Source organism: Monopterus albus, unplaced genomic scaffold, assembly GCF_001952655.1.
Source record: "Monopterus albus unplaced genomic scaffold, M_albus_1.0 scaffold225.1, whole genome shotgun sequence".
In the NCBI taxonomy this organism is placed as follows: domain Eukaryota; kingdom Metazoa; phylum Chordata; class Actinopteri; order Synbranchiformes; family Synbranchidae; genus Monopterus; species Monopterus albus.
The window spans coordinates 528906-548475 of NW_018128105.1; the positions used below are offsets into that span (position 1 = coordinate 528906).

General features: G+C 40.1%; 2 protein-coding genes and 1 non-coding gene across 6 annotated transcripts in view; 1 reads left to right on the top strand and 2 right to left on the bottom strand.

Moving 5' to 3' along the window:
* The window catches only part of vax2 (ventral anterior homeobox 2), a 16053-nt gene extending 13111 nt beyond the window's left edge, over positions 1 to 2942 (bottom strand). The window contains exon 1 of the mRNA XM_020619732.1: positions 2052 to 2942. Coding sequence (XP_020475388.1) covers positions 2052 to 2286 — 235 coding nt within the window. The 5' untranslated portion in view covers positions 2287 to 2942. The remainder of the gene's footprint in view (positions 1 to 2051) is intronic.
* A 5382-nt stretch (positions 2943 to 8324) lies between these two features.
* Positions 8325 to 19570, bottom strand: part of adisspb (adipose secreted signaling protein b) — a 21111-nt gene continuing 9865 nt past the window's right edge. For all 4 annotated transcript variants that reach the window (XM_020619707.1, XM_020619709.1, XM_020619711.1 and 1 more), the window contains exons 4-6: positions 16944 to 17082; positions 14058 to 14183; positions 8325 to 10671 (exon numbers count right to left, since the gene is read on the bottom strand). In XM_020619707.1, the coding sequence (XP_020475363.1) occupies positions 10571 to 10671; positions 14058 to 14183; positions 16944 to 17082 (366 nt within the window). In that variant the 3' untranslated portion in view covers positions 8325 to 10570. The remainder of the gene's footprint in view (positions 10672 to 14057; positions 14184 to 16943; positions 17083 to 19570) is intronic.
* Positions 11030 to 11100, top strand: trnag-gcc (transfer RNA glycine (anticodon GCC)). The gene has a single exon. It is a non-coding gene; the product is annotated as a tRNA-Gly (tRNA).

A 19570-nucleotide genomic window follows, 5' to 3' on the forward strand; every position in this document is an offset into this window, starting at 1 on the left:
GTGACCCCGGCCTCTCGGTGGAAAACACGAGCATCCAGACTCGACCTCAAAACCCAATCCCGACACCGCAGGCTGGCGGTTTTACGCTCAGTACAAACTAAACAATATCTCACATCTCTGTCCTTCTACAGGACCACTCCTCCACGATTGATGCAGCACAGTAAGTCAGTCGTACAGAAAATATTTGCTTGTCGCACCTGACATAAAAACCAGATGCTTTTAATTTTGTGTATTGGGAGGGTGTAGAATAATGATAAACAATGTATCGATCACACTAAAGTCTGACAGATGACTCTAGTCCAATTAGCTCTAATAATTTTCTTCATATTCCCGCAGTTGCTCCAGTTACAGACAACAAGCTGGTAGACACTCTGAAGAAGCAGGTGGCTTGGTTAAAATTATATTTAGCATAAGCAGCCCTGTCTGTATTTCTTCCTGTAGTTTTGTTTAGTCGCCATATTACTGTTACTATCCTGCAGCTGAATGAGCTGCCTCTGGTTTTGGTGTCTAAAAGTTCAATAAAAGGTAAAGATAACCTGTCAGCAACCATCATATCAACAGCACTGGGCTATAACCGCCAATTGATGGGCCGATATATTGACTGTGGGCTGCATACATTCAACACACCACTGCAGCAGACAGTCAACACACCACTGCAGCAATCCTGCGCAAAAATACCAGCTGCAATTTAATAACATCACTTTTCTTTATGGACTTCTGAATGGAAGCTGCTGCCATTTCCCTCGTGAAAAGTATTAGTAAACTCTATTGCATTCAGGAAACTGCAAAATAACTGAGCTCAAGATATTTTATAATTAGAAAACAATATTCTATACGCTAATTTTCTTTCCTCGCTTTGGTTTAAAACATGTTTGTACTCACATAAGGTTGACCTAAAATAACCTGAAGGTCTCGACAGATGCGCACGTTTTCTTTATATTCATGTGACCCAGTGCTTCCACATGTATAAAACACATTTACAGTAGCGTTTGATTTTTCACAATTTAACCTGCACACATAAAGTAAATAAACTGTTTTAGGCCCTTTAGACATTAAAAATGTTGTCAACAGCATAAGAATTTTAAATAAACTCAAATGAAAAGATGCTATTCATTTTATTCTAAGAGTGTTTGCTTACTGCAGAGATTGTATCCTATAGTTTTTGTATTTTTAAAAAGCCTTCTTCATTCACAGACTACCGGCCTCCTGCACGAGGGCGTGGACTGTACTGAATTAAATATTATTCTGGTGCTCATTAACATAACGTTGGCACACAAAGGCAATCAGCACTGACAGGAACACACACAGCAATTTCACTAAGATGTGTTTTCAATCAGCTCTTTTGTTAATAACAGCAACACATCAGCCTTGATGGGTGAATTTCACTTGACTGTGCTGAACAGTGCTTTACAGCATTTCCCTTTGTTTCCAAGTCTGATTTTAAACTTACATGCGTGATGATTTCAGAGAAATGCTCATACAAATACATCTTTTCTATATTTTCGCGTGAGCAAAGATGTGCCAAACAATCATTTTATGAGTAATTTGATTTTATCTTGTATTTTCTTTTAATAAATCATTTATAGGTGTGGTCTGGTGACAGTGACTTGGGCACCACAAAAGTATCGTCAGCACAACAGAGGCCTTTTGAAATCCACACTGTGCCAGAGCTGCTGTGTGTTTGACACCGTCAGTCTAAGACACGTTTGCATTTATATAGCCTAATATCTGTCTTCTATCAGTTAATATTTCACAATGTTTTTTTACATTTTTCATGGGGAAAGCGCAAATTAAACAAATTCAGCGTCGCCCCCTTTTTTTCCTTACATAAATATTGTCACAGTTTTAATATAGTTATGTCTGTTCTCGTTGTATCTGTTAAAACAGTCTGAAGTGAAGCCTATGATTAGGACAGTTGTTGCTGGACGGTCTCTAATTGGGATAATTGTGGATATGATTTTAAGATAACCTTCTCTAAACTCTGGCTGACTCTGAAAGTGAGTTTTACGCGCAGAATGAATCGCGTTTGGTTTAGCTTTTTGTCCACTCACCCCTCACTAATATCCTCCGACAGTAGTCAGGGTCCACTCCCAAAAGTTTGTCGTGTCCGTCTTCACTGGAGGACGTTGGTGTGGACGCTGATGTCCCTGGTGTGTCGGTGGAGCTCGGGACCGGGGACCGGCTGCCTATCTCGGCGCGGCACTTCGTCTCCATCCGGTCCAGACACAACGGTTTGGGTCCACAGCGATGGTTACCATCGCCCATAGTCGTGGCCTGATCAAACATCTACAGGTTACAACCCCGAAGATGATCTCTCTCTCCTTATGTCGCTGCTGCTCAGCTTTCTCTTTCGAATTTCTTTTCCTCTTTACACGTGTTCTCCAGAGACGAGGGGAGCATGCCCTTCTCTCCCTCCAAGCAAAGTAGATCCAGTTACAAAAGAACCGTGCGGTCCAGCAACCAGACCGAGATGCGCTTCAGGTGTGGCGGCATGATGCACTGTCCGAAGTCCAAACCAAGGCACAAGGGAGCCGGCGGGGGAAGAACCTCGGGCTCCTGCTCTAACTATAGTAGCCAGAACGTGCAGCAGATATGCATGGTGCAGCCTGGAAGGTACAGGGTACAACTGGATCTATGGAGGAGCGGGGAGGTGCCACAAACACACACACACTGCTCACCCGCGTAGAAACAAAGTGAGAGGGGGCGTAAAAACAACCCACCCAACAGCGGTCACAGTTCACCGTGCGCAGGCCAGGGAGGAAAGTTTTTCCCGTGTGTCCAAAGCGCCAGCCTGCACTTCACCCCCGGTCACATCGACTGTTTCTGCGCATCCTTGACTGCATGTTGGTGGTGGTGAGATGGCCACATGGTCCTCTGCTTTTGGAGAGGGCACGAGAAAAGATGTCTGTGTTGAAAGCTTTTGGGGGGGGGGGGGGGGGGCGGGGAAAGGGACAGTGACAAGCAAAGTCTCACGCACTCTTTTCAGTTTTTATCATTTGTTTTACAGCTGAAACATCACGTCTGCGCGGGGCGGCTGATACACCCTGCCTGCACTATCAGAGGAGAGACGCTGCTATGTGGGTAATATTTGTGGTGACACGGTACGCCTTACAGAGACAGGAACCCTTGCGTCATTTCCTGTCCACGCAGGGTCTTCGCTGATTGGCCCGCTGACAGGGCACGTTTTGACAAAAAGGATGAGCGGCGCCGTAGACCGGGATCAGGCACGGAGACATGAGACGATGGCTGTGCGCGCTATGCCGCTTTGGAAACAGCCGAAGACAGAGCTGCCCGAGTTCCTCCACAGCCCCGTGACACTGTCACATTTTATAGTTTTACGGCACACAGCTGCTACTTCTAATCCAGAAAGATCAACCCTACATTTCATTCAGAATATATAAATAAACCCGATTACTGGCCTTTAAAATTCTCAATATAAAAACAGAACTTCTAAAAATATACACAAAACATTTTTTATCAAATATTGGTAAGTCTGATGTGATGAAGGTTCCTAGTGTCACATTTACACAATGGCTGCAAATGTTTAAAAATATGTTCCTCTAAATGTATTCTCCATCAAAACGCATGTGAACCCCAAATCCTAATCTTTCATGTCCAAATCAAGGGTGTGAGGACGAGGATGTCTCCTGTGAGTTGTGAATCCTGATGACACAAATTTGTGCCTGTGGGCTACAAAAATAAATCTATTATTTACCAAAAGGGAGATTTGCCATTAAAAAAAAAGGCGTGAAACCTAAAATTCTGGTTTCTTAATCCAATTGTGAGTTTATGATGTCCCTAAAAAATACTGTTTTCAGAAGCTCAGAGCCTGAAAATTAATTATGGTACACACTGTCCACAAAATGGGGAGATTCAAATAGCACAAACTAATCATTTGGGTTTGAGACACGGTGCTGGCTTTTCAGAATAAAGCACATTATAGCGAAACCCGTGCAAACGCAGAGGGTGGATAAATCAACAGCAGCACATCTCAATATATAATAACAACGATAACAGCAACACCACAAACTAAAGCCTAATTGAAAACCTGAGTCAAAAATCTCAACAAAAGTTAGGAGATTTAACAGGTGTTCGTTATTTGGTCCACCCCCCCCCCCCCCCCACCCCCCAACACCAACAACGCACACACCGTCTGGTTTTATGAAGTAGGGGCCCTTTCTACACAACACATACTACATGATACAACAAAAAGAGCATAAAGTGATGCTACTATTTGCTTCATATTGCAGATAAAACGTCTCATTTGCAGTGATTTACTGTGTGTACGCGGAGCCATCTTTACGCAGCACCAATCTTCTGCCAGCTTCGTGTTGATGGTGCAGCCCGTAGTTTGTTGTGATTGTGAGATAATTTCAGTTGCAGGAATGACTGAAACACTGGGTGGAATTTCCCCTCTACAGGTGAAACGTCTTTGAAAACACTGCAGGGGAAAGAAAAGAAGTCATTTTGAGCGGGATTATATAATTATAGTTTTGCTGCGTGTGTGTGTGTGTGTGTTTTTTCTTATTTATCTTATACAAGGCCGTAATTACTGCACACAGCCATGGGTCGTTACTCCTTTCAGCTGGCCTAATCTCACAGAGGATGAATAGAAACTGTCAATCAGGCGCTGCACTCAGCAGCGAGACAAGAGGGGACTGATTGCTGCTGCTGTGCTACCACGAACACACACACACACACACACGCACGCACACACACATTTCCTTATTCCTCTGTCTCCATTCAGTCGCGCTGTCTTTACCGACGCACAGCTAAAATCCTGCAAAAGCAGATTTTTACTGCGTTTAACTCTTCTGAAAACTGCGCGGATTTTGATTTCACTCCTTAGGTGCATTCATCATTCTGTGATTATTGTAATTTAACAAGTAAGAACATTTTCGGCCAAATGTACAAATGTACTGCAATCAAGGATGTTTCTCCACAGATAGATAGATATCTAATAAACTTGTTTTTGCCTGTCAGTACTTTGATAGATTTAGTTGCTAACGGTAGGCCTACTTGTACTTGAGCATCTGTACATCTGGTGTTTATTGTTCAGAGTCCATTTAGTTTCCACTGACCGGTTGTCACCTAGCTCATCTATATTAACAGTTGTTAAACGTAAACAAAAGGCATGAAATGTAAAATAACACCATAAATAAAACAACAAAAAATCACACATTCCGTTTGAAACCACACTAAAACTGATACATGACCCCAAAAATACCAAATGTGCATTAAATGATGGAATGGAAGAGCATACTTTGACCTTTCATACTTCATTTTGCTCTCCATATTCCTCAAAATTTTTAAACTTCCTGCTACTTTCACTCAAGTAAAGGACCCGAATAGTTGTACTGCAGATAGTTCATTGGCAAGTCCACAGGCAAAAGGGACTTGCATTAAACATATCACTGAACATTTCGGTCAGTGTTATGGACCGTTAATGGAAAAATACATCTATAAAAACCACAATTACATTTTATTTTCTTTCCACATTTATCACAGATTATTTGTGTATTTTCCTATTGCACGTTTTAATCATTACCTAACACAGTAGATCTAGTTTAATAAAAGGTTTTGACCTTCCTGTCCTAAAATAGCTTCATTCACATGGTCCCAGAAAGTTTTACACTCATTCCTGTGATGATTTCAGCTTGGAGGAGGAGTGGAAAATGTTAATTACGCTAATTTACTACAGATAAAGGAGCATGTACCTCCTGTTTGATGATGGGATGCCTATAGCCTCAGTGAAAGCCCATGTATACGATCTGTGTGTATAAATGAATGTCCACAAGCCAAAAAAGAGCAATAAGACGTGTGTGAGCACCATGCACCGTCCCCCGCACGGCCTGGACTGCCTCGTGGAGATGAATCTGATCAATCAGATCAATCAGCAGAGATTACTGTAATCCCACAGGTCAGAGGGAGGGCACCGGGCCACGGCGAGTTCACACGTCCCACACAAGATGACAAATCTGCGCAGGAATGGAAAACAACCCCGAGTCAGTCATTTTCACTTCAGGTGCTTTAAAAGCTTTTGCAGACGACATTTCAGAACAAATGGTTTCCCATGTCTGTATAACAGGCTGTATGAACACTAGTGTCTCACACAAGCATTTAGCAGGTTTCTGATTCTTCCAAAGAAGCTGGTACAAACACTTCGCTACCAGTATGAAAGCCGTAGCTGCTGGTTACACTGGGCGCGGACATGCCGAGGGTTTTTAGGGGATACCGAGGTGCCAAATGAGTCCACATGTACGTCTGTAGAGCTTTGTTGAAATAAAACTTTGGAAAAAGTTAGAAAGAAAACGTGGCGGAGGAGGAGCCACACCGTTTTCACTAGAAACCACATTATGGCCTCGGCTTTATGATAACATGAAACCATCTGAAGTCAATCTGATGCAAGTGCTGGAATCTTTAGGGGGGAATTAATACACTTCACTTTTGGTATGTTTGTTCTGCCCCTACACACACAGAAGGTTGCATCCAACGTTTTTGTTTTGTCCAGGCGGTTTATTCACACTAGTACTGACAGAAAAAGAGTTTATAACTTCGTTGGCCTATAACCAGCAAAAAGAACTGAACGAAATTCAGGTCTTTTTTAGAAATATATTAACTGTTATTAGTAGAAAATTGAATGATGAAGCTAAATTCTTAGGAGCTACTAACAACATCGGCTTGTTTTTAGGTGCACTCACATGTGACTATAATAAACTTATTTAATCTGTTAGGAATGTGAATTTGTATTTAATTAAAGATGCCAAAACACAAACTTTGTCAATTAACAAAATGCTAATAAAGAAATTTAACTGTACAGTTTGAAATGGATGTAACCACATATAATCTATAACGACACGAATAAATTGGGCCACACGACAAAATGACACAACATATTTTAGCAATAAACGTCTGTAGATTATGGCCAATTGTTTAAGAATAGTTTAGGATAAACTATTGTAAACCTCCATAGAAATCATAATGTAATTTGTGTTTAAACTATTTCGTGTAAAAACTAAAATAAACTTTATGCACATCCGGACTTAACCTCATCAAGAGTCACAAACGAACGATAGAGACGAAATTAAAAGTGTTTGGCCCTATTTTCTTACTAAACGGATCCCTCCGCGGCCCGTGTGCAGGATCCCCCCTGGTCTTCACACTTCTAATTTGTGTTTCTGGACCCTATAGTGGGACTTATATGTCCAACCCTCATCCAAACAACCGGTCAGATAATCATTTCTAATGTCAAGACCTTTTCCAGAATGTTAGGGATGTGGACGCACGGGTGTGTTCGCAGCCTTTAATGAGGAGTTTATAACATTTTCACCTGTAATGGTTATTTAAAATTTATTATATAATGGCTAGAAATCAGCCAATAAGAAATAAAGAGGCAGAGTCCAACATACATTCTCTCCTAAATCGCTGCAGTCGTTTTTATCTGAAAATAAAGTTTTAAATTAAGATGTGAAGTTTTTCTTCATCTTTATCACGAACACAAACTCGTGTGTTTTAGTTATTTTTATGAACTGGACTTGGTGGTGAAATGATTTAACAATGATTTATCTTTACTCAAATCCAAATGCGAGTGAAGGTTTGTTGTTGGATCTGTTTCAGATGCCGATGTCACCAAACATCTCACTTTAATTACGGTTCTGTAATAAACTGTGATTGGACGCCTTAACATTTATTATTTATCACCTTGAAAACAGCCTGGGTTTAGATATTTGTCATAAAATGATCGCAACTGCTAAGTGCAAGCATTATCCTTTAAGATAAATGTATATTATAAATAGACCTATACTAAAAATGAAATATTTCTAAATTACAGTGGGTTATTGGACCAACATTGTACATATTTCTGTAAAATGCCTAAAAAAAACCGTTAGCAAGTTACTTTTAAAATTAAAAAGCGTTATATTCTGTCACCTCTAGGGCTGATTTTGGTCTTAGGAAAGTTCAGACACTCACCATTTGTGTGCAATACACAGTGTTTCCACTAAGCTGGTCACTTTTCAGGCCTTTAAACAGCACAGGCTTCATGTCACTGTGGTGAAACTGTGCTGCAGAAGATAAACACAGACCAGATGAAGACATTCACATTCATCTGAAAAGTAGATGTACTATTTTCAAGGAAAACCCATGTCTCCAAATGTTTCTGGATTACATGAAAAAAAGGGCTGTGACAGAAGTGAAATTTTGGGGAATACAAGTTTTGCGGGATGTTCATAAGTCACGGTCCTTTTAACTAAGAGCAAACCGTTGTAGTAGTGCAGACAGCCACCACATGCTACTGCAGTGAACCTGGAAGCTGCAAAGAGAACAGAAACTCAAGCACACACACACACACACCTTTTTATTCATTACTGACATTAAAAAATACAAATCACGCACACAGGGAGCAGATATGGACAAATTAACAGCTACACTCTTCAAACAGTAACTTACTGAGCACTTTAGTTTTTTTTACTAAGAGGGAACAAACCAGACTTTCACCTATTATGTGTAAGCAAACATCAAATCTATTTAATCTGTACTACACCAACAGCTTGTGCTTCAACATAGAGAAGAACACACATTTTGTTTAAGGCTGAATGCATCAAATAAGGTACAAGAGAACAAAACCCAAACAAAAACTGACTAACACAAAAGTAATTTTAGGATTTTTTTTTTATTTTAAAGAGATGGCACTTACTCTTTAAGCACAAATGTAAATCAGCAGAGCTGACAGGCAATGTCAATCATTTACTAGCAATCACACCTGTCAGCTCTGTCTGACCTGCACTCGTGCTGTGACCAGAGCGACGGGACTGAGCGTCAGAAACACCTGCTTGAAGAAAGCAGGTGAAAGAAGCAGGATTAAACATAGGAAAGACAACAAAGAGGAGGCTGTTACACTGGATTGTAATGGCAGCACTTTTCTGAAACCAGACTTTTTTTATTATTTTTATTTCCCCTCATCCCAGTACTCGTTTCACCTTCCTGCTGCTCCAACCTGGTCCATGTGTGTCTGGTAGAAACACTATGTGATGGGATGTACAGTTTATTTCAGGCTCAAGTGAGAAACAGAGTGATACAATGGAAGGCACTTATGTTGGATGTGTGTATCTGAAGGCTTCATGAAATTAAACAAAAGAAATAAAATCCTGGTGAACCCTGGTGGACTGGCTGCAGCAACTGTCCTAAAGGAAAAATCCACCAAAAACACTTACGGATTATTTTAATTGATCAAATAATTTTCTTGATTAATGGATTTGAGGTTAGTCTATCAAACAGCAAACAACAGAAAAATGTTGCTCTACATTTCCCCAGAGCCCAAGGTGATGCATTCAAATGCCATGTTTTCTCTGACCAACAGTCTAAAAGCCAAAAAGATTAAATTTGCAATTATACAAAACAGAGAAAGGCAAAGCTGGAACCACAGAAACGTGTCATAAATGACAGCAATGACATTTTGTGCCATGATACAGTGATTTAAACCATCAACAGTAGACCTCGGAGTCTAGTTCATGTTCCTCATTATCAAAGAGAAAATGCCTCATACTGTTTTTCACACATTACCCAGGAAAAATCCATCTCTGAAAAAGCTCCACAGATTAATGTCACGTAGCTGGAGCATGTGTTGTTTGAGGTATTACTGCTAATAACATAGTATAATATAATAATAAAATATATAATAGCCCTCTCCATTAGTGTAGCTGCAGAAGATACTGTCACATGTTTACACTCATTCTTTTGGATCTGGAAAATACATACAACCTAAGCAGATGTAGTCAGAGCAGGCTGAAGCAAAGTACAACAAAAATATTGATTACAAGCCTCAAAATGCAAAGAACCTCACTGACTTTAATTATAGGACTGTTTAAAAATGCCAAAGTTGGGAATACATTAGAGTGCAGCACAGCTTTTTCAGAAAAAACAAAACAAAACAAACTAAAGCCTTCAGACTGAAGGAGCATTCCAGTTGTCTGCACCCTTGTGGTTAAACAGACACGTTACAGGCTCATCAATCTATTTCCTGAATTGTGCAGATTCATTCCTTTTCTGTGGAGTCGGTTTCACGATTTGTTTAATTACTGATTTTACTCACGTTTACATGTTTACTCCTGGTACAGCACATCAGGAAACAGTGAACTGGAGCAGAGCCAGTGGACGTGAGGCTACACTGATTTAAAGCGCACTGCTGCCCTCTAGAGGTTGAGTGAGGAAAACACAAAGAACAGCCCACAGTGAACAACAGTAGAGCGGAGTCGCCGCAGAAATAAAGCAACAAAGTGACGAAATGTCTGTTCTGATGCCATCAATGTTGTGGTGGATGATACAGCAGAGGAATGTTTTTGTATGTAAATGTTCTCAAAACTTAGGATGGACCACACTGGTGCACGAGGTGCTGCACATGGCCCTAAATCATATATGTGGATGTGTACACTAGTGGTCAGTCGTGGAGGATTTTGTTTCTTTTTCTATTTGTGAAGATGTGTATTTTGGTAGGTGTGCATTTCTGAAGGCAGGTATGTGTGTGTTGGTATAGTGTATATCTGTGTGTAATGTGAAACGAGGAGCTTGAGATTTAGTCATATCCTTGCCAGTCACTCTGTTCAGAATCGTACTCCAGCTCCACCCCGATACAGCGAACTCCCTCCAGCAGCATGGGTGTCCCATGGTGACGATCTAGACAAGAGGCAGAGAGAGAGAGAGAGAGAGAGACGTAGAGAAATCATTTTCTCTGAACTGAGAGGTCCGTTAAACACCCTTCAAACCTAAAACCAGGTCCAGACTACATTTCTGTCTAAAACGATAATCGCTCAAATTACCATCCCTTCTTAAAAAGGCACATAAGAGGCCCGGGTTTGATTCCCAACTAATGTGAAGCACCTTTTCCCCACCCACCACATCGGGCGAGGAGGGGAAACAACAATGCCCGTACATCTAAGTGTTTTCTGTATCCTAGTACCTATAGCACCAGTACCCACCACCGGAACGACCCGCTAATTCTTAACCTGAGCCCAAAAACATAACCTGTATAAATGCATTGGTGGTTCAGTGGTAGAATTCTCGCCTGCCACGCGGGAGGCCCGGGTTCGATTCCCGGCCAATGCAAAATACGCTTTTTTTTTTTCCCTTTGTGAATGCTTTAAGTAATGAGGACTGAAAACCCGTAATCTCCGTATTTAAATGGACCGCATGTCCTCTCAGTCGACTCTGCCTTCTTTAACTGCAGCCATTGTTATCTATAAAGACATTTTATTTCTGAAGGCGCCAACATGGCAAATAAACTCATTAGTCCCACACTATCGTACTCGTCAGTTGTAAGGAACTATAGAACTCCCACCTATGTGATGGAACTGGGTTTGAATTCCAACCAATGCAACAAACTTTCCCCCACCTACTATCTAGGATAAGAAGCAGAGTAACTGACCATGCATAGCTAAGTACTTTCTTTATCAAAAAAAGTATAATTATTAGGAATGACTTATCAGCATGGATAAATAAATGTATTAGATGTCATTTAAATGTTACTATAGCCTATTTCAATGAATAATGAAAATGCCATTTACATCTTTGACCATCCAACAGGCACTTCTCGTGGTGTATACTAGCAACACAACAAATTTTGTTAAACTTCCTGTTAAACTTCCAATTTGAAATAGTTGAGTGGGCTCTATTACACTTTATTAATTCAATGGTAGAATTCTTGCCTACCACATGCAAGGCTTGGGTTCAACTCCAGGACAATGTAAACTACTCTTTTTCATTTTTAGAGGGACAGGAATAGCCATGCATGTAACAAACCAAGTCAGTTACTACTCTAACATCACTGGCACAGCTAGAGGTAATGGCAGAGCATGAGGCAGAAGATGAAGTGACTCAAATCAAATCTTTTTTCCTCCAAGTGACTCAGATCTGATCTGTGATCAACCAAATCGGACTAGTTTCATATCAGATTGGGGCCACTTGCCTATGTGGTACTAGATCTGATTCATATCCGACCTCTGACCATGTGAACGGTCAGATCAGAATGGACGTTGTCTTTTTCAGTAACTCACTCCGCTGCAAATGCGCATATCACCATCATCATTCAGTATCACGTTTCACACACACACACACACAAGTAAAAATAACCATGGAGGAGACCAACAGCTGTGACAGGGGTCAGCAGAGAGACAAGGACATTTCACATCTGTTGGACATTTATGCAGAAGCTTCCGTTAGACCCGAGCAAGTGGAGAGGAAACCTGCTGTACAAAAGACATTGTTGCTATTCTTGTGTGCATGTGGCACACATTCACCTGAATCTGTGCTTGTCTTGACAGAACAGAGCTGAACACGTCACTTACAAACATGAATGTGAACCACAAACAGAAAAATATCAGCTCTGACAAAAAGGACTGGAAATGAGCATTAAGGTCTGTAGTATGAATGGAGTGGGCGACATCCATTCCTCAGTTGCACACAAACAGGTGCCAAGGCCACACCTTGTGAGTAAACATTGACAAATAACAGGATATAGTGGATAACAGTAAGGTCTAGACCTTACTTTGTAAAGTGTCCTGAGATGACTTTTGTTGTGATCTGGCGCTATACAAATGATTTGATTTGAAATACACAACTGCCATTCATCCTCAAACTGCTGCATACCAAAATACACACAAGCTGTACAATATTTATGCAGGTACACATGCATATACATGTAAACCCCGTTTCACTTAGTTCAGCAGACATACAATGTAGGAGCAGCTGCAGAATGAGCTTTACATTTTATAATTTACACTCACTAAGCATCTTTTAAAACACTATACAAATGTTTTGATATTCTAGATGTTTAATCACAATATGCTGGTGATTCCTTATAAAACTTTACATTGTGTTTTCATTATAAAAAGTGAGTAAACTTTTTTAAAGGGCTGTGCCAAGTGTGGTTTTGATGCTAAATACATATTCACCAGCAGGGGGCAGCAGTGCACTAGTGAAGATCCTGTAAGAACAACCTTCTGGTTTAGCTGTCAGTTAAAACCAAAACAGGCAAAATATGAGACCCCCTGATGCTGCAGTTAAGCTAAAAGGGGTAAAAAGATCCATCTGCTGTGGAAGAAGATGTTGGTGAAATACATTAAAATGCACAAAGACATTCAAGTTTAATAATTCAATCCCTATGAAAAATACTTAAAGCACACCAACTACTATCAAATAGTGCTAAAACGACTATTTGACCAACATTAAAATACTCTAACTATTTTGATAATCAATAATCATTCATTTAAGTCAGGGAAAAAAGGCAAAGATTCTCTACTTTCAGCTTCTCATTTGTGAAGTTCTGCTGTTTGTCTTTGTTTTATGTGATTGTGAATGAAATATTTTGTGTATCTGTGTATTTTGGGCTGCTGGTTCAGACAATGCAAGCAATTTAAAAACATTTTTGGAAAATAAGTGATTTTTTTTTCATACTTTTGGCCAAACAATTGTTGTATTGTCATAGATTCTCATAATAATTTTGTTGTCAGTCTTTGTCCTCATAATGGATTAAGTGTGGAAAATCAATATAAAATTCTCATTTCAATTATCAATAGTAGAAATGCAATAGATAGAGCGGGTGGTTTATTTTTATGTATCTAAGTGGCCTCCTGACTCTGACGAGAGAGACATGACCCACTGCGTGACCCCTTCCTTTTGGGGAAGGATCCTGTTTATTAGGGGTTAACAGCTGTGTGATGCTGTGTTTAGCTGAGAGCAGGGAGACAGTGACCTGGCCGTCCTCCCCAGTGCTGTCTACTCTGGACGATCTGCAGGGTGCCCTACTCTCACATACCCCAGCTGCCCTTATGAGCCAATGAATTTCCTAGCAACTGTGAACTGTTATAACTAATGTTACTATCTACACAAGCAAGAAAAATGTTCAAAACCTTATCCAGGGGACTGAATTCAATGCTTTTTAAGAATGTTCAAGACCTGTAGATGTCCTGTTTCTCAATACCACAACAGCTCACATACAGGCTGGAGTGTGGTGCAATATTTGAAAAATAAGATTATTATCACTTGTACTGATAAAGTAAACTCACCCATGACTCTGGCTTGAACTTTGACTCTGACACAGACGTCCTCATTGGTCTCACTCAGCAGCAGCACCTCCTCACACAGAACTCCCTCCTGCTGGGCCATGTACTCGCACATTACCTTCAGACCTCCTGAAAAACACACAGGAGACTGGGTTTCCTACACACCAACGTCTCTCTGTGTGTGCCGATGTTTTGAACATATAACAAGCTGGTGTCATGGAGACAATCAGGCAGGACAAAAGAACAAAATGTCAGCATGGCGATGAATACAAAAACACAGCTGACAGAGGAGCAAGTGGTCACAAATATAGACAGGCTGACACACACACACACACACACACTTCAGAGACAGACCAGAGTGTAATATAAAGGGTGTGACAATAGGTTGAAAGTAAAGGTCAGTAACCTGCTTTGGTTACAGGCATGTAGTGGGCATGACTGCCAGAGACATTAGGGGATCACCTTCAGCCTAAATTAGCTGGTTTATTTATGAAGGAAGTACGGTATATACACTCACATACATTCTTTACTGTTACAAATTTAACAAAATGACCTTTTTAAGCCTGTGCAAGTGCCAGATGTTTGGGGTTTACCACCTATGACAGAATGCCGACTGACAGGAATTCAAGACAAACACAGAAAAGCATATGAATGTCAGCTTTGTGTTTACGACTCCTCAGAGACGATTTGCGGAGCTAACACCATCCGAACACTCTGCGCCTGTAATCCTCAGCCATCTGGTACTCAGCGCAGCCTGTATCAATGCCGCTGAGAATTATTTGCAAAATATTTCACTGCAATAAAACCAGACTCACACTAAAGCTGTTTTTTATTTGTTATATGACACTGAGTGGATGTTTCATTGTATGCGGCTTAGGGAGATAACCTCTGATAAGGCATAATGTGACTGGCCAAAGATTAAGGAAACTAATATAAACCAATTACTTATTTAATTATTTCAGTGTTATTTCATTGACTGGACTCCAGGTTCGCTAACTCCTGGCTCCAGTTAACTTGTTAATATCAGTAGATGAGGGCTTCACAAACTTTTCCGAATCAGCTAGTCATGGTCAGACAAATTCAAGGTCATTATAAAAACATATTATGTTATTACAATTATTGCTGAAGTATACTGTTTCCTTGTAGCCCAGTAGCCAATCATTTCTGGCCTGGCACAGAGGCAGGGAGCCAGAGCGTTATGAAGAGAAAAATAAGGCCGAGACTCTTGTTTTTCCTGGATATTTTTCTGCTCTGAAAATTACATGGAAATACGAGTTGTTCATATTTCAAAAGCTTATTTTACAGTGGTGTGAAAAAGTGTTTGCGCCCTTACTGATTTCTTATCTTTTTGCATGTTTGTCACACTGTAATGTTTCAGATCGTCAAACAAATTTATATATTAGTCAAAGATAACACAAGTGAACACATCATGCAGTTTTTAAATGAAGGTTTTTATTATTAAGGGAAAACAAAATCCAAAACTATATAGCCCTGTGTGAACAAGTGTTTGCCCCCTTACTGATTTCTTATCTTTTTGCATGTTTGTCACACTGTAATGTTTCAGATCGTCAAACAAATTTATATATTAGTCAAAGATAACACAAGTGAACACATCATGCAGTTTTTAAATGAAGGTTTTTATTATTAAGGGAAAACAAAATCCAAAACTATATAGCCCTGTGTGAACAAGTGTTTGCCCCCTTACTGATTTCTTATCTTTTTGCATGTTTGTCACACTGTAATGTTTCAGATCGTCAAACAAATTTATATATTAGTCAAAGATAACACAAGTGAACACATCATGCAGTTTTTAAATGAAGGTTTTTATTATTAAGGGAAAACAAAATCCAAAACTATATAGCCCTGTGTGAACAAGTGTTTGCCCCCTTACTGATTTCTTATCTTTTTGCATGTTTGTCACACTGTAATGTTTCAGATCGTCAAACAAATTTATATATTAGTCAAAGATAACACAAGTGAACACATCATGCAGTTTTTAAATGAAGGTTTTTATTATTAAGGGAAAACAAAATCCAAAACTATATAGCCCTGTGTGAACAAGTGTTTGCCCCCTTACTGATTTCTTATCTTTTTGCATGTTTGTCACACTGTAATGTTTCAGATCGTCAAACAAATTTATATATTAGTCAAAGATAACACAAGTGAACACATCATGCAGTTTTTAAATGAAGGTTTTTATTATTAAGGGAAAACAAAATCCAAAACTATATAGCCCTGTGTGAACAAGTGTTTGCCCCCTTACTGATTTCTTATCTTTTTGCATGTTTGTCACACTGTAATGTTTCAGATCGTCAAACAAATTTATATATTAGTCAAAGATAACACAAGTGAACACATCATGCAGTTTTTAAATGAAGGTTTTTATTATTAAGGGAAAACAAAATCCAAAACTATATAGCCCTGTGTGAACAAGTGTTTGCCCCCTTACTGATTTCTTATCTTTTTGCATGTTTGTCACACTGTAATGTTTCAGATCGTCAAACAAATTTATATATTAGTCAAAGATAACACAAGTGAACACATCATGCAGTTTTTAAATGAAGGTTTTTATTATTAAGGGAAAACAAAATCCAAAACTATATAGCCCTGTGTGAACAAGTGTTTGCCCCCTAAACCTAATAACTGGTTGGGCCACCCTTAGCAGCAACAACTGCAATCAAGCGTTTTCGATAACTTGCCATGAGTCTTTTACAGCGCTGTAAAAGACTCATGGCAAGTTATCGAAAACGCTTGATTGCAGTTGTTGCTGCTAAGGGTGGCCCAACCAGTTATTAGGTTTAGGGGGCAAACACTTTTTCACACCACTGTAGATGCAAACAGTGCTGTGTTTACTAAAGTTTTGTTTGCCGTGTTGTCTCATGATCTTACCCTCAGGTGCCGGTGTGATATCAGTGATCCGGAGGTGTGGACTGGGTACTGGCGCTGGACACACATCCTTCCCCAAAGCTGGGACCTCGGGTAAGGTGAACACTATTTCATACCTGTGCTGTGTCTTTAGGAAGCCAACCTAAGTGAGTGAAAGTGAGAGATATTGAGAGGGTTGAAAGGCAAAGAGTGGAAACTAATCCGACCTCACCACAGGGAGAGAGCAGTGTTTCAAGAAGAAAAGAAGGGAGAGAGCGAGATTTAAACAGAGGGGACCACTTTGGCTTGGTATATGGCGATTACAGCTCAATAAAAAGGATTATTTTTATAAGTAAAATGGATAAGTAATTCTTAAAAACTCTACACTGTTGGGTTGGAGGTCCTTTAATTGAAACCATTAGTTTCTGCTCTGGCAAATTTAATCCCCTCATCCCTGCCATACTGGCTATTTTAGCCTGACAGGAAATAAAAGTGAATCACTGTCTGTAATCCCATGGGAACAGATTTGTCAGCAATACAAGAGCTTAATCTTATTCACCTGCTACACCAACTACATCAATATGGAGGCTCTTTGTGCAGCAGCTCAAACACCTAAACACAGAGGACACCAAGGTTTTTGGACAAAACAAATGATGTGAAGACTTCACCTTTGGATCTGGGAACTGGGCATTTTGCACTACTCTCTGACATTTTACATTTAATCTATTAATCAAATTTTTTTTTTATATCATAAAACTTAAGTAAGAGTCATAAGAAAGACCGTCAATCAGACTATACATGAAGTTTCAGATTGTCGGACAGGACAAAGATGATAAGGCCTTTCCGGGGAAAAAAAAAAAAAGCAAGCGGCAAAATGTTAAATACATAATTAAAGAAACACCCTTAGTTTTATCTCCTGTTGTTGCTGCATACAACACAATCCACACAAAACTTATTACTCATATATAAGAAGACTATAACAAAGTGAGAAAAAGAGCAACAGAGAGGTAGAGAGAGGAGGGTTATTAGTGGTAGCTAGCTATTAGCCAAGTTTTCTCAGAGAGAGGAGCAAGGGAAGCCTTATAGAGAAGACAGAATTAAAAAAAGAGAACAGAAGAGAGAGAGAGCAAGTGCATGCACACAAGGAGAGATAAACCTAAAGACCCTTGAGCTAGAGCTGCAAACAGCAGCTTCTGCCCCACACGACTCCTGGTTAAAGCAATGGACAGAGTAGAGGCTGCAAACAGCTTTAAATGAGAAAGAAGAGAGGGAACACTGGAGGAGCGCTGCAGAGAAAAACAATAATCATTCTGTGAGCGCAGTCCCACGCACGTCCAGAGACACTGAACTGTCTCTGAAAAACTGATTTAATATAAAGTTCATGCTGCAGATTTGGACAAAAAGAAAGTTCAGGTTGTGAAATGTCTCAAGGGCAAAAGCCAATAACTGATAACGGAAACATTTCAGATGGCAAACCATTTCAAGGCATTCTAGTTTAAGAGGCATGTGTCCATGTACCACTGAGTGAAAGTCTAAAGATGATGTAACACGGAAACATCCAGGCACACAATGACAAGCTCATCCAAAACTTTAGCAACAATTCTTCAGCCAAGTTGAGAGGAAATACCACACATTTTATAAAGTTGTATGCCACTCAAGTTCCCAAGACAGTTCAGCCAGTACTTGAGAACACGCTGCACAACACTGATTCCAGACCAGGAACTGGAGATGTGAAACTTTTCACTGAGATGATCTGCAATTGTACATGGACTGTGGATGAGGCAACATCTGATATGTGAGCTCTTTACAGTTCAGGTTTTCAGCTATTGCCAGTGTTAGAACAGAGTGCTGACATGCAGCTTAAGCTAATTCAAGTCATAATCAGGGTCAACATAACTTGATGAACACACCAGAGCTACTGAACTTTCAGAGTGGTCTGTAAATGTTTTAGTCTGGTTTCTGTCTAATCTGATTATGCAAATACGCCAAAAACATCAATGAGGGAAAACATCCATCCATCCATTATCTGGGTCGGCCCGGGACTCGAACAGATAAAAAACATGTTTCAAAAAATAAAAGTAAAGTTGCAATAGGGTTAAGAAATGCATTTCTTTTTGTTGAATAAAGTACGAGTAATACTGATTAGTGCTGCTTTAAACTAAAAATAAATACCAGTAAAGCCCCCTCGTGTTTCCCTTCTCTTATTTTATGCCATTGTTTCCTGTTGACAACCACACATCCTTGCATCCATTTCCCCTTAATCTGTTTACTCACAGTAACATGATTACAGTGGATCGTAAACCTACTTAGTGTCTGTGGAGGAATACTTTGTTTTATATCCCACCGAGCGGTGGTGAAAGCTCACAGACGTGCTGTCATACAGCACGTTACACAAATTCCCTTCTTCATCAACTTTACTCAAACAGGAGCATTCACACAGAACAATTAAGAAGGTTGACGTGCTGGTTCTACATGACCCTGTGTGCCGCTGAGTTTGTAGCATTTACTGTAAATAACCCTGATCAAAACTGGTATTCATACAGCTGCTGCATGCATGCCGTTCACATCCCACACACTCCCACCTCATCGTTGGTCTGTCTGCCCCCCCCCCCCCCCCCCCCCCCCCCCCCCCGTCCCCCCGCCCCCCCTCT